Source organism: Piliocolobus tephrosceles, chromosome 13, assembly GCF_002776525.5.
Source record: "Piliocolobus tephrosceles isolate RC106 chromosome 13, ASM277652v3, whole genome shotgun sequence".
Lineage (NCBI taxonomy): Eukaryota > Metazoa > Chordata > Mammalia > Primates > Cercopithecidae > Piliocolobus > Piliocolobus tephrosceles.
In genome coordinates, this window is record NC_045446.1 from 10,243,988 (window position 1) to 10,258,216 (window position 14,229).

The following is a 14,229-nucleotide window of genomic DNA, read 5'->3' on the forward strand; positions in this document are numbered from 1 at the left end:
TCAGGAGGGGTCGGCCTGAGAAGACTCTTTTAGTCTTGGAGCAGACCTCCTTAGCTCAGACCGGCCCCTGGTCCATTCATTCTCCTCCTTTGTCCAGACCTCCCCACCCTGGGGCTTGGTGCCCAATCCATGATTTAAGAGGAGGATAGAGGCTCCGTAGCCCTGGCCCGAGGTGTGGCGGGCAACGTGGCCGCTGGCTGGGTGGCCCCATGTGGCTGGACAGCGCAGCAGCCGGGTGGGGTTGAGCCTGGCTTTCCCTGGTTGTCCGCAGGAGCCCCCAGGAACGAGCGGCCCCAGCCGGGTCGTGGCCCGACCGCAAGACCCCGGCCGCTCGGCCGCAGGCAGCGGGTGGGGGCAGGGATCCCTGGCTGGGCCCTGGGCTGCTTCTAAATTTAGGAATCTGATTACAGAGTGGCCGAGGAAGGGAAGGGAGAGAAGGGCGCGAGTGCGGGCTCGGCTCAGTCTGGGCACAGCGGGGTGTGCCCGGGTGGAGGTGTGTCCAGGAGACTGGGGCTCCGGGTGGGAGGGGCGGCGGGCGGGGGCTTCAGCTTGTGTGCGCGGCAGCACGTGCCCCGGGCGGCGGGGACGGGCACGGGCGCAGCTCGCAGGCTCGGAGCCGCAGCCGGTGTGTGCGCTGGCTCTTTGTGTGCCTGGCAGGGTGGCTGGGTCTGGCTTTGAAAGTCTCTGCCCACCCCCTCCCCCATCTCCGTCTGTGCCGCTCTACCCGCTTCCCTGTCTGTCACTCTGCCCATGCTTGTCCTGGGGGAGGGGGATGCTGCTTCCAGCTGGGGTGACAGTAAACTCAGTGGGGAGGAGACCCAGTTCCTCTATCCCCTGCAGCCCAGACCTTCCCCTACACCTCCCACTCCCCATCCCTCAGCCCTTGCTACCACTGTTTAGGGGTGCACACTGCAGCAGTTAAAGGGAACTGGGGCGACCCTTGGGGACCCACAGATCCACCAGAAGCCAGGCTCTGGCTGGGTAGCACTTGGAGGAACTCATTCCTTGCCTGTCCAGCCTCCCATCCGTTCTGGCCCCCAAGGGCGCATGAAGGGGGGTCCCCCCTGCGGAAGGGGGGGCGGGGAGTTCCTTGGCAGGAAGGGAAATGGAAGGAAAAGCTGGGCTCCACCCGGGCGGGCGGGCAGGCGGCCCCAGGGCCCCCGGGGCAGGCGGCAGTAACCCGAGCCCACTGGTGTGTGGTGCTGGTGTACGCGTGGGTGGGGCTGACCCCCGGCTACTCCTGGGGGGCAGTGGGGTCTCCCCCAGGGGCAAATCTGGGAGCCCAGGGACGCGAGGGGGGCCCCCGCAGCGGGACGCGTGCCCCACCAGGGTCCTGATCCCACCCCCTGGAGGTCTGGCCCTGGCCCCCAGGCCCCGCCCCCCCGGGCCCTCCCTCCCACCCCAGGGCCAGATGTTCAGCTGGCGGAGGCATCGGCTGGGGGAGGGGTGCTGAGGCCGCAGCCGGCACTACTTCCCTGCCAGCAGCTTCATTGTGTGCGCGAGGAGCGAGCGGCGGCGGAGAGCGGGCGAGCGAGCGGCAGCCCGAGCGCGGCGGGGAGAGCGAGCGCGCCGGGGAGGGTGCGAGGCGGCGCCCGCGGCTGCGCTCCGCCCGCCTCCCGGCAACTCTGCCCAGCGCCGCGCGCCGTGCGCGCCGTCCCGCCGCCGCCGCCGCCGCCGGGGCCCCGGCTGGCTGCCGTCGCGGGCAGGGGTCTGCTTGGGACACGGGTCCCCGCCCGGGGACTGGGGCATCCCCGGCGCAGCCGAGAGCCGCAGAACCCTGGGGGCGCAAATTACGCTGCAGCGGCCGGCGGCTGAACGGCGTGGGCAGGTGGGCGGTGGGGTTCCAGGGCGCCCCGAGGACCGGGGACCGCGACTTAAGGGGAACCCCAACCCTGAAGGGCGTACGTAGCAATCGCGCCGCAGCCGCACCGGACCTTGCGCTCATCCCTTGCGTCCCCCACTTCTGCACAAACTTTTCTGACGCCTTGGCTCGTGGGGGTCGCGGAGAGCGCTGGGGCTGCCCGGTGGGCTCCCACCCCGCCGGACCCTAGCCACGCTGACCTCCTGCCTCTCCTAACCTCAGTGGCGACCTCTCCAGGCCGGGCCAGGCTAGGCACTCGGGGCGAGTGCAGCAACCACTGTCGCTCTCCGAAAGCTCCCGCGCCCCCCCCGGGGCAGCTGGGCGGGGTAATGCCCTCGGTGATGGAGAAGCCGAGCGCGGGCTCCGGGATCCTGTCCCGCAGCCGGGCCAAGACGGTGCCCAACGGCGGACAGCCCCACTCGGAGGATGACAGCAGCGAGGAGGAGCACTCGCACGGTGAGCCCGGTGGCCTAGGGTTAAAAGCGCGCCGGCCTTGGGGGAGCGGAGTGGGGCGGGAGGGGGAAGAGTTGCAGACCACGAGCCTGTTACACTGATGGCTCCTGCCTCTCCTGGATTGGAGCCTCTGCTTTGCTTCTCCCCCAAGCCCAGGCTGCCGGCACAGCCAATCTGGAACCTGGGCCCCTAGCTGCTGTGGAGGCGTCCTGTCGGCCCCTCCCCTGCCCTCAGCTCCTCAGGGACTGAGGCATCCCTCCCTTGCATAGAGTGGATCTCTCATACCTTGCCATCTTGCAGGGGACTGAGGTCTGGCTGGAGCAGGGGCTGGAGAGACACCTCCACACAGAGCTGTGAGGCTCCTGTGGTGGGGAGGAGCCTTGGGTTCCTTGCAGGGCTGTGGTCCAGGTCTAGGGGCTGCCCTCCAACCCGGCTCCCCTCCCCCCAGCCGGAACAAAGCACTGTGCTTGGCCTGGGCTCTAAAACCGTCCCCTTGTCCACCCTCCAGCCCCAATGGCCATGGCTGGACAGGGTCTTTCCCTCTTCCAGTCCCTTCTGTGGCTGCAGGTAACTGAGGGGGACAAAAGTGAGCCTCTGGAAGGTGGGGGCCCTGGGTGGTCAGGAAGGAGAACTCCAGGCCAGCCACCTCCCCCGCCACATCCTCTCTCCCGTCCACCCTCCCTGGAGTCCTGACTACCTCCCCCTGGCTCCACAGACAGCATGATCCGCGTTGGAACCAATTACCAGGCCGTAATTCCGGAGTGCAAGCCTGGTGAGTGGCAGGACAGGCTGTGAAGTGGGGTGGGGGTGGAGGCCCCGGGCTTAGCCTGCAGCCTCACCTGGGGTGCCCTTGGCTGGCTCCCCCTGGGAGGACAGGCTGGCAGGGGTGGGTGGCCCTGCGGCATGGTTAGCTTTCCTGCCCTGCCGTCCTGCCTGGGTCTCTGCCCCTCCTTCCCTTCTGGGCCTCAACCTCCCTGGCTCCACTCCTCTGCTGCCCTCTGGCCATGGGTCCAGCCAGGCTTGTGCCACCAGGCTGATCTGAGTGTCTTCCCTCCTGCTCCTCGGCCTTTCAGAGAGCCCTGCACGCTACAGCAACAAGGAGCTGAAGGGGATGCTGGTGTGGTCACCCAACCACTGTGTGTCAGATGCCAAGCGTGAGTGGGGCACAGCCCTGGGAGGTGGGGGCTTGGGTTCATCCCAGCTCCAAGCCAGCTCTTCTCAGAAGGGGGCTGGAAGCTGAGGTGTGTGTGGGTCGAACCCTTGCCCTGGGGCTCGTGTTCAGGGGCCTGGCCGCTGGCGGGTGGTCCCTTTCTGGACAGGCCTGGGTTAGGAGCTATAACCCCCTTCACCAAGACCCTGCCCCTCCTGCCCCTGCAGTTGACAAGTACATTGCAATGGCCAAGGAGAAGCATGGCTACAACATTGAGCAGGTGAGCCTTGGCCTCCAGGGACTTGGGAATGGGGTGGAATGGTGCTGGGGGCAGCTGAGCCTGAGCTGCCCCTTGTCCCGGGCCAGGCGCTGGGCATGCTCCTGTGGCATAAGCACGATGTGGAGAAGTCGCTGGCTGACCTGGCCAACTTCACCCCATTCCCTGACGAGTGGACAGTAGAGGACAAGGTGCTGTTTGAACAGGCCTTTGGCTTCCACGGCAAGTGCTTCCAGCGTATCCAGCAGATGGTAAAGCCCTTCCACCCCCGCTCCCTGGCGCTCCTCTGCCCCTCCTTTCTGAAGAGCTTACCTGGGGCCCAGAGTCTTGAGTGGGCCCCAGCTTTTGGCGTTGCCTCCTCCAGCTGCCCGACAAGTTGATTCCCAGCCTGGTGAAATATTACTACTCTTGGAAGAAGACCCGCAGCCGAACTAGCGTGATGGACAGACAGGCCCGGCGGCTGGGGGGCCGCAAGGACAAAGAAGACAGGTGGGGGCAGGAGCAGGCACTGGGCATGGGGGTAGGTAGAGCTCCTGGCACCTGCCTCATTCCCTCCCTGGCCCCTGTGTCAGCAGTGATGAGCTCGAAGAGGGTCGAGGAGGCGTGAGTGAGGGAGAGCCCGACCCTGGAGACCCTAAGAGAGAGGTGAGCTCCCAGAGCCTCTGGGCCCCGCCTGCCTGTCCTCTTGCCTCTCTCAGGCTCTGCACCACCTACCCGCCTCTCCTTTCACTGGCAGCCTCTGCCCTCTCGGCCCCTGAATCCACGCCCAGGCCCTGGAAAAAAGGAGGTCCAGGTATCTCAGTACCGCCACCATCCCTTGCGAACCCGGCGTCGCCCACCCAAGGGCATGTACCTGAGCCCTGAGGGCCTCACGGCAGTGTCAGGAAGCCCGGACCTTGCCAACCTCACACTCCGAGGTCTTGACTCTCAGCTCATCTCCCTCAAGCGCCAGGTGGGACCCTGGGAAATGACGGGGCTATGCAAAGGGGGCACTCAGCACCTGGGAACTGAAGTCTGGGGGGAGCTGAGGTGTAAGCGACATGGTTCAGGGGCCGAGCCCCATCCTCTAGGACTCTGGGCAATGCGGTGTTCTTTTTGGGCCTTCTTTTAAAAACTGGTCTGTAGGCTGGGTGCGGTGGCTCACGCCTGTAATCCAGGCACTCTGGGGGACTGAGGCGAGCGGATCACCTGAGGTCCCGGGTTCAAGACCATCCTGGCCAACATGGTGAAACCCCATCTCTACTAAAAATACAAAAATTAGCTGGGCATGGTGGCACACGCCTGTAATCCCAGCTACTTAGGAGGCTGAGGCAGGAGAATCGCTTGAACCTGGGAGGCAGAGGTTGCAGTGAGTGGAGACTGCACTACTGCACTCCAGCATGGGCAACAGAGTGAGATTCTGTCTCAAAAAAAAAAACAGGCTGGGCAGGGTGGCTCATGCCCCTAATCCCAGCACTTTGGGAGGCCGAGGTGAGTGGATCACCTGAGGATGGGAGTTCGAGACCAGCCTGACCAACATGGAGAAACCCTGTCTCTACTAAAAAAAATACAAAATTAGGCCGGGCGCGGTGGCTCAAGCCTGTAATCCCAGCACTTTGGGAGGCCGCGACGGGCGGATCACAAGGTCAGGAGATCGAGACCATCCTGGCTAACCCGGTGAAACCCCGTCTCTACTAAAAAATACAAAAAACTAGCCGGGCAAGGTGGCGGGAGCCTGTAGTCCCAGCTACTCGGGAGGCTGAGGCAGGAGAATGGCGTAAACCCAAAAGGCGGAGCTGGCAGTGAGCTGAGATCCGGCCACTGCACTCCACTTTGGGTGACAAAGCGAGACTGCGTCTCTAAAAAAAAAAAACCATAAAGAAATACAAAATTAGCCAGGCGGAGTGGCAGGCGCTTGTAATCACAGCTACTCGGGAGGCTGAGGCAGGAGAATCGCTTGAACCTGGGAGGCGGATGTTTTGGTGAGCTGAGATTGTGCCATTGCACTCCAACCTAGGTAAAGAGTGAAACTCCGTCTCAAAATATATGTGTGTGTGTGTGTATAATAAAAATAAAAACTGGTCTACAGAAAGGGGAGAACCCCAGCGGCTCCCCTACTGAGTAGTGCAGGGGGAACAAGCCAGATGGTGGACGGCAGAGAGCTTTGCCGGGGCAGTGGTGCTGGTGTCTGTGCAGAAGTAGGGTCCTGTGAGGGGCATGGTGGCCTGCCTGAGATGGGAGTCTGATGTTCCTCCACTTCCTGGCCTTCCCAGGTACAGAGCATGAAGCAGACAAACAGCAGCCTGCGCCAAGCCCTGGAGGGCGGCATTGATCCACTCCGCCCCCCGGAGGTATGGCCGCTCTTTAAGTTAGGGTGCAAAAGGGGATTTCTCTCTGGAGGTAGAGCAGAAAGAGTACTACTTGGGGAGCAGGGCTGCCATTTGCATGGTTTTGAGTCTAAAGGATATGTGTGTTCCTTGCTTTCCAGGCCAACACCAAGTTCAACTCCCGCTGGACCACAGATGAGCAGCTTTTGGCTGTCCAAGGTGGGTTAAACTGTGGTGAGGAGAGAGGACCCCAGGAATCTATCTCCCCACCCTCCAAGGAGTGCGGGGGGCAGAGGGGAAGGGTCAGGGAAGTAACTAGTTCTGAGGGGTATTGACGCTGCTGCCCTTTTGACCCTTGCAGCCATCCGTAGGTATGGCAAAGACTTTGGGGCTATTGCAGAGGTGATTGGGAACAAGACTCTGACCCAGGTGAAGACTTTCTTTGTGAGCTACCGGCGCCGCTTCAATCTGGAGGAGGTGCTGCAGGAATGGGAGGCTGAGCAGGATGGGGCCCCTGGAGCCCCGGTCCCCATGGAGGAGGCTAGGAGAGGGGCTCCATTGCCAGCCCCAGCCCTAGAGGAAGATGATGAGGTGAGAAGGGGGTGAGAGAAACCCCTCAGAGAGAAGAGGTGAGGCGAGGCGAGGCAAGGCGCCGCCTCGGTCCTTAGACTGGGCTGAGGGCGGGAAGAGCCTGGCTTCTCACTCTTTTCTCTCCCCTCAGGTCCAGATTACAGCGGTCTCCACGTCTGTGCCCCGATCAGTGCCCCCTGCGCCACCACCCCCTCCACCTCCCACCTCGCTGTCCCAGCCGCCCCCACTGCTGAGGCCACCTCTGCCCACGGCTCCCACTCTGCTCCGACAGCCACCCCCACTGCAGCAGGGCCGCTTCCTCCAGCCCCGGCTGGCCCCCAACCAGCCCCCACCACCTCTCATCCGCCCCGCTCTGGCTGCCTCCCGCCACAGTGCCCGTCCTGGCCCTCAGCCCCCACCCACCCTGATTGGAGCCCCTCTGGAGCCCCCGGCGCCCTCACTCTGAGCCCTGTGGCCCTCCACCAACCACAGGCTCCAGGATCCCTTTGCTGGCCATCCCCAGGCATCTCTGGTGTCACCGAGGACAGAAGGGACTAGGGATCTGGCGGGGTCTTTGGAAGACCAGAGCTGCGCACAGCCCCGCCCCGCCCTGTGGGTTCTGCATGTGTTCCTGGCAGCTGGGCCTGTCTCCTGGGGCCATGGCCAGGCTCAGGGGCCTTTGAGCTGGCCTGAGGGCACTTTCGCTTCCTGGCTGGGACTGGAATGGCTGCCTCCTAGTCTGCTGGGGCTTGGCCTCTGGGCTCTGCCCTTTATGTGTCGGGGGTAGTGACCTTAGCATGGGGTGGGGAGAGGGCAGTTGGGTGTGCTGGCTGTTCTCATTCCTCTTTCCCTTATTTTAGCAATAAGTCTGGGGTGAGGTGGGGAGGGAGGCTGCAGAGGGGGAGGTGGGCAGAGGGGCCTTACAGCAGCAGAGGCTGGAAGAGAAGCTCTGTCTTCAGGGACCAGCTGGGAAATGCTAAGGAGCTGAGGGTGCCCACCAAACCCACCTTCCAGAAACTTGGAGAAATGGGGGTTGGGAATTTATGCAGACATGGATTTATTTTTCAACATTTTTTAAAAATTAAAAAAAAAAAAAAGAAAACCTAAGCTTACTGAGTTTTCTTTCCCTTTTGGTGCAAGGCCCTGGGCTTTGCTTCCTGTGTGTGCCCTGTGGGTGGGTGGGGAGCTGGGCCCACCCAGCATGGCCCCACACAGGAATCAAGGCTCTCCTGCAAGGCAGGTGGGCTGGGCCACATCTTGCCCACAGGGGACTGGGTCCCTGCCTGGCTGGGAGAAGAAACAGGAGGAGGCAGCTCAGATTCCAAACATTCTCTTTATTATGTGTTTGATCCAGAGGAGAAACTAAGTGCAGGGTTGGGGAGGAGGGGGCTAGCCGGGGAGGGGCCACCTTGCCTGGGTGCCCCGGGCCCCTACCCCCTTTGGGAGCCAAGCCATGCCCTCCCGGCCCCCTCAGAGCACCCGGGCTGTTCCATAGGGCAGGAGGGGAGAAGGGAGGGAGGGGGAGCCCTTGGTCTGAGCCGCAGTAGGAGTGTGGGGCAGGAGGGCTGAGGTTGGCGAGGCCCCTTCCTAGGACCCAAGGGCTCGACTTAATCGCTGAGCCTGGCCTGGGAGCGGGGGTGATGAAGAGGGGTGGAGTCATCATAAATCAAAAAAAAAAAAAAATAATAAAATAAAATAATAAAATAAAAAATAAAACCCATCACAAAAAAATGTACAACTCAGGTGAGGGTAGGGGCAGCCTCTGTGTAGGACTCCCTCCCCCAATTTCTCAAGAACAGAAACAGTAGAGAAATAAATTAAGGGATGCAGTGGCCACCACCAGCCAAGCGCCCAAAACCGCCCATGCCCACACTGGCCACTGAGGGCAGCAAGCTGGGAGTCGCTTTGCCTATCTGTCCCCCACCCTGTGGAGGGCAGATGCTCCCGGCCCTGCTGCCTAACCCAGCCTTCTGCCAGGTGGCCCTGGAGGCCCTGGGCAGTGTCTCCTGAGAGGAGGGGGCGACAGTGTCAGGAAGAAAAGGCAAGGCTGAGAGATGCGAGTGGTGAGGGAAGTCACTGCTATGGAGAGAGCTGGTGCCCAGATTAATGCCAATGAAGGGGAAGCCATGGGGAGAGGAAGGGCGAGGGGGCTGTGCTTTCAGACAAAGGCTCCCCCATCACAGAGTGCCCAGTGGCCCTGCTCTGGAGACCAACAGCCCAAGCGGCCCCCCTGGGGACCGAGGAGCCAATTTGCCCTGCAGTCCCCTCCCCTCTCCCAGCCCTGGGGTCAGCCCCTCCTTCTATCCGGGAGGGGTGGGAGAAGATGGCACAGACTTGGAGGAGGGAACACACGTCCCCACAGCAGCTTGTGGAAGGAAATGCCCAGCTCTGGGAAGGAGGGGCAGAGGGTACAGTGTGGAGGGAGGCGGAGCCTTGTGCCGGCCCTCCAGCCTCGGCAGCCCCGGAGCAGCCCCCAGTCCCACCCACTGCAGGGCTGCGCAGCACCCCCGCCCCCTGCCCCGCCACCCAGGCCTCCAGCCCAGGGGCCTGAGGTCAGGGGAAGGCCACCTCTGGTGGTTTGCTTGGAGGGGAAGGAGGGAGGAGAGGGAAGAAGCCCACAGCGGGCCTGGCGGAGGGCCTGACGGGAGCTCCACCACTCTTGCCTGAGAGTGTTCCAGCCCTGAGCCACCCTCCCGGGAAACCCCACAGATCCAGTCTCGACTGTCCCAATGGGGCAGGGAGGAAAGGTGGCCGCTGGGATTTTTTTTTTTTTTTCTTTTTTCTTTTTGGTAATAAAAAATTTCTTGGTTTAGGCGAAATACTCTGTGCAACCGCAGTACCGAGGGGGAGCCCTGCCCCCCCCATCCACCCTCCCCTTCCTTTGCCTCCAGTGGGGGAGAGGGGAAGGGGGAATCTCTGGGCAGGGGTGAATGTGGGGGGCTGGAGAACAATCTCCCACCCCCCACAAACATGTAAGAGAAAACTGAGAAGGGCCAGGGAGGGGAGAAGTGCCAGCAGGGGAGACACACCAATCCATCGCTGCAGTCTCGCCCAGGTGGGGCGGCGCGGCGGCCCGGCAGCCCGTCCAGCTGGCCCGCCCCCGCCGCCCCCGCTCCTGGCAGCCTGTTAAAGCTTCAGCTCGTTGGCTATTTTGGAGGCAATGTTTTTGAAGGCCATGGAGGTGCCCGATATCCGCTTAAATCGAACCCCATTGAGAGAGAGCCGCGGCAGTTTGCACACCTCCATCTCCCACTGCACGAAGTCCTCGTGGCCCGGCGTGCCGTGCATGCACAGCAGCATGTATTTCTCATGCAGCTCGCTCTGGCAGCTGTTCGCGTCCAGCACCTTGCGGATCTCCCGCATCATCTCGTTGGGCTCCATGGAGCTCGTGGTCTTCATACTCCACGTGAAGCGGAGGGAGCGGGGTTTGGCCTCCCGAAATTCTTCCTTTTCTTTGTCGTTGACGCCACTGCCCACCACGTGAGGTCTGTGGAGAGGGCAGAGGCGGGCGTCACGGGGGGCTGAGGCACCCCACCCCAGGAGGGCCACCCTGGCAGACAGCCCTCGAGCCCAGAGAGGAGAGAGGAGAGCGGGAGGGAGCAGGAGCAGCCAGGCGCGGCCCCTAGCTGCGGGGGCGGAGGGAGGCAGTCCTCCAACCCCTAGGTTTCAGGACAGTGAAGGGGAGAAGCCAGCCTTGGGGTAGGCGGGGTGGGGTCAGGGAAGACACCGGTGCCCTCAATAGCACGAGCACAGACTCCATCTCCAGAAAGAAGCCTCGCAGCACAGGGAGGTGGGATAGTCCAGGGGTAGGAATCTGTAGCCCCGACCACCCGACCCAGAACTCCGACTTCCGGAATATACCAGACCTGAAGAGAAGGGCCCATTAACTCCTGCAATTGGGTTTGGGAAGGGGAAACTCTGAGGAAAGGGAGGCCCCAGAGGGTAGGGACAGGGCAGAACCACGGGAGGAAGAGCCAAGTGGCAGAAGGAAGAGAGGAGCAGGAGGCTTGTGGCAAGCCCGGTGGCCCGGGCAGGGCCAGTGCTGGCTCCAGCCCTCTCACCTGAGCGTCTCCACTCGGTCTTTGCTTTCAGGTTCATTCAGGTTCCTCAAAAAACAGAGCGAGGAAGAGTTTAGTGCTGGGATCTCTCGCTCCTTCCGCCGCCACAGACCCAGATGAGAGTGGGTCTGGGGAGGTGCCACCAATGGGTGGGCAGGACCCAAGCCCAGGGCCCTCTGCCCATCACCTGGCAAGCCAACAGGGCTCTGCAGCACCTCACACTGGCGGCTCAACCATTTCTTTCCAGCAGGGAGCCCAGCACATGGGGCCTGTCCCTCCCCACACTCCCAGATCTGTGCCGGGGAGAAGCCTCCGCTCTGGGGGAGGAGGGGGAGTGGCTGTGCACGCACTTCACTGAGCACACCGAGCACACAGCCCGGCACGAGGCTGCTCCCCCACAGCCAGGGCTCACGCGCTCTTCTGGGGTTTGCGGGTGTGAGTGAGTTTTCGGAGCCACACGCTAGGGTCTCAGGACTGCAGTCCTTTTGGAGGAAAGGGGCTGCAATGCTTTGGGTCTCTGTAGGAGGAGGGGCTGTGGCTACACAAGGGTCTCTGTCAGGAGGCTCAAAGTGCCAAGGCCTGGGCCTGCATGGTAGGCACCTGGGGATGGGTGCCTGCTGCTGAGTGGAAAAGGCCGCCTCCTCCGACCTTTCCCAACTCCCCTACCTGCTGGCCTGCCAGGCCATCTGCTCATACACAGGGAGGACGAGGGCGGGGCGGGGCAGACACCTTGGGTGGGTGGGTGGGGAAGAGGTCTGGCCCCGCTGAGCGGCTTCTCCAGCTCCTGGCTGGAAGATGGGTGTCTGGAGCTAGGAAATTGGGGATTGCAGAGGGAGGATGTGAGAGGAAGGAGAAAGAGCAGCAGCACATAGAAATAAACAGGAAGACACAACCAACACAGGGGTGCACACAAGCGCACTGCGAGCAGGGAGCCCGGCTGTGCGAGGAAGGCACCCCCCCTGCTCTCTCCAGATGCCCTGTGGGGCAGCCCCCTGCTGGGGCCCCTTGAGGCAGCAGCCAGCCAGGCAGCCAGGAGCTGGGTGAGAGGAGGAGGGGATGGGGAAAGCCTGAAGATCCTGTCTGGACGTTCCTCCTTCAGCTGTGGCACCAATGTGCCTGCCAGGCATCCCAGTCCCAATGCAGGGCCTGGGCAGACAGCCCTGGGGAACAAGCACTCTTAACCTGGCCCTTGGTCTTCAGCTTGGTATTTGGCCCCCGAGGCCTGCAGAGAGGATGAGCATAAGGCCAGGGGTGAAACAGCCAGGAAGGGGCCCATGAAGGGAGACCCCTGAGTAAGGGTGCAGAGATCTGTTGTTTTGCCAGGGCTTGGGGTAGAATGGCCCTTGCCCTAGAATGTCCCAGCTCCCGGCACTTTGGAAGGGACAGGTCATATCTGGAGAAAACAGCCCAGAGGAGAAGAGGCTTGATTTATCCAGATGCTGCTGGTGGCAGGGGTGCGGGTGGGTGGGGCTAGTTCTGCAGGAGCTGCCAGGAGGGGGTGCTGTGCTCCATTTGTGAGACGAAAGCTCCTAAGGTCTGGAGGATCTAGACTGAAACCTGGGGGCCCCAGGGTCCCTGTAGTGTCTCCAAAGTCCTGCCATCCCATAGGCCAAGGGGAAGAGGTCACACAGCTCTGAAGTTCAGGAAGCCCAGGAGACAGACAAGATACCATCCCAGATGCACTTGTAACCCTGGAGCTTCCTCACAGCGCATGCACATGACAGGGGAAAGGGCCAGGAAAGGATCCCAACACTTGTGACCAAAACCTGGAGTGAGGGGGAGTGGGGATGGGGTGGGGTGGGTGAGAGGAGACAATCTTAAAGGGAGGCTTCCCTCAGACAGTCTCCCCTTACTTGAGGACAGGCGTAACTGTGGGCCCAAGGAAGGCCCCTCATTTTTAAAGCCATTTGCCCTGAGTGGGCCAATGTGGCCTCTTAGCCCTGCCTGTTTGTACGGGGGGCACTGAAGGCAGGCCCTGTGCCATTGCCCAATCAGAGGCAGTCTTCATCCCTTTAAGATGGCAGAGAGGAGGGCCACACAGACTTGGTTAAGCAGATGGAGGAGAGTAAGAGCCAGAAAAGGGGAGTTAGTGATGGAGGCAGGACACAGGACACAGACACACACACACACACACACACACACAGCGGGCTCAACGCCTACCTTCTGGCAAACCTGAAAGACAGATTTCTAAAAAAACAAACAAAAAAAAAGACAAAATAAAAAAAGAAATAAAAAAAAAAACCAACAAGACGGTATGTGGATAAGCAGGTGGGGAGTGGCTTTACAGGTTCAAGGGTCATCCCGTTTTCGGAAGAGCCGCTCAGCGAGACTAGAGTCCCAGGCTTTCAGACCTGCCCACTCTCTCTGCAGGCCTCACAACTGCATTCTGGGGCTCAGATGGGGCAGTGGCTTTGGCTCCTCCAGCAGAGTGGAGTGAAACGTAGAGGAAGGGCAGGTGAGCCTGCTCTCTCAAAGCCCCTGCTGCTGCCTGAACTGCTACTCCACGGCAGGGAGAGGAATGGGCAGGACAGGGACACGGAGCATCCCAGGAGGCCAGCCAGTTGGCTGGATGCACTTCAAGCTGCCCCTCTGTGGTGGCTGGGGGCTCAGGTGTGAGAAACCCCATGAAGAGATCCCCACCCTGGGTCCAACACAGGAAAGCTTTAGCACAGCCTTTGGCACACAGGAAAGCTTTGGCACAACCTCTGGTTAGGTTAGGGAGGAGGCCACTGTGGGCCCTCGCCAGTGATTTCATTTATAGGTTTCGCCCTAAGAACCCCTGGGCGGAAGGGCATGGCTGTGGCTGCAGCCAGAAACAGAACCAGCTAAGGGGAGAGGCAGTCAAAGGGACAAGAGACCAGGACAAAATTTTCCTTGCTGGCCCCAGCCTGGCTCATGCCTCATGACTTTGCAGCTGCGTCACCAAATATAAGTTTCCATGGGAACCCAGGAGAGAAGGGGGGGCTTTTATTTTAGCATCTGAGTTCACACTCTCCTAGAGAGGAGGCGGCATCGGCCATCTGCTTGGGGCCAGAGAATGAGGGGTGCTTGTAAGGAGTTGGGGAGAGGCCTAAGAGGGGTGGGCCTGGGCACATAAGGTGTTGACAAAGACCCAATTTCTTGTGCTTCCCGAAGCCTCTTCTAACCCCAAGACCCAATACCGGTACAGAGTGTCCCAAATCCCAACCCCCAACCCCCAACCCACTCCCAGTCAAGTAGGAAGGCCTGGCCTAAGCCTCTCTGCCACCCAAAGCTCCTTGCTTACCTGCGTACAAACTTGGAGGTGAACTTGCTGAAGATGCTCCCAGAGGCCCCCCGCCGGCCCTGGCTGTGGCCAGAGGGAGAGGCTGGGGTCACACCATAGGGCAAATTCTGCTGGTCCCGCACCTGTCGGAGCTGCCCAGCATGGAAGGTGCTTCGGCTGGACACACCCCGGGGGAAATTAGTTCGGTCTGGGGCTCCACCACTGCTGCTGATGTTGTGGGCGGATGGGGAGGCGACAGGGACACGTTGGGGGGCTGTGCTGTGAGAAGAGAAGTGGGGTTGAGGGGGAC

The 14,229-nt window shown here is 61.6% G+C and overlaps 2 protein-coding genes across 20 annotated transcripts in view; one reads left to right on the plus strand and one right to left on the minus strand.

Moving 5' to 3' along the window:
• Positions 1 to 1,466: 1,466 nt before the first annotated feature.
• RCOR2 (REST corepressor 2) lies at positions 1,467 to 7,713 on the plus strand. Of its 2 annotated transcripts, XM_023186410.3 has the most exons (12): positions 1,467 to 2,317; positions 3,030 to 3,086; positions 3,388 to 3,468; positions 3,692 to 3,744; positions 3,831 to 3,992; positions 4,106 to 4,230; positions 4,317 to 4,386; positions 4,478 to 4,693; positions 5,994 to 6,071; positions 6,209 to 6,266; positions 6,409 to 6,638; positions 6,769 to 7,713. In XM_023186410.3, exons 1-12 carry the CDS (start codon positions 2,191 to 2,193, stop codon positions 7,081 to 7,083), a joined length of 1,572 nt encoding a protein of 523 aa, XP_023042178.1. In that variant the 5' UTR covers positions 1,467 to 2,190; the 3' UTR covers positions 7,084 to 7,713. The 2 variants fall into 2 exon arrangements, with proteins under 2 accessions (XP_023042178.1, XP_026313418.1); XM_026457633.2 differs by lacking the exon at positions 6,409 to 6,638 and having other exon boundaries at positions 1,922 to 2,317; positions 6,769 to 7,175.
• A 218-nt stretch (positions 7,714 to 7,931) lies between these two features.
• MARK2 (microtubule affinity regulating kinase 2) overlaps positions 7,932 to 14,229 on the minus strand; it is a 74,900-nt gene continuing 68,602 nt past the window's right edge. For 9 of the 18 annotated variants that reach the window (XM_023186094.1, XM_023186089.1, XM_023186090.1 and 6 more), the window contains 4 exons: positions 13,941 to 14,198; positions 12,836 to 12,862; positions 10,679 to 10,723; positions 7,932 to 10,104 (listed from right to left, as the gene is read on the minus strand). In XM_023186094.1, coding sequence (XP_023041862.1) covers positions 9,744 to 10,104; positions 10,679 to 10,723; positions 12,836 to 12,862; positions 13,941 to 14,198 — 691 coding nt within the window. In that variant the 3' untranslated portion in view covers positions 7,932 to 9,743. The remainder of the gene's footprint in view (positions 10,105 to 10,678; positions 10,724 to 12,835; positions 12,863 to 13,940; positions 14,199 to 14,229) is intronic. The other 9 variants (XM_023186081.1, XM_023186086.2, XM_023186082.1 and 6 more) reach the window with 4 other exon arrangements.

Bases quoted from the DNA above. Each gene is read 5' to 3' on its own strand.
- RCOR2 (XM_023186410.3), top strand. From the start codon at position 2,191: ATGCCCTCGGTGATGGAGAAGCCGAGCGCGGGCTCCGGGATCCTGTCC. The intron at 3,469-3,691 runs GTGAGTGGGGCA...CTGCCCCTGCAG, and splicing joins CTGTGTGTCAGATGCCAAGC to TTGACAAGTACATTGCAATG. The intron at 4,694-5,993 runs GTGGGACCCTGG...TGGCCTTCCCAG, and splicing joins TCATCTCCCTCAAGCGCCAG to GTACAGAGCATGAAGCAGAC.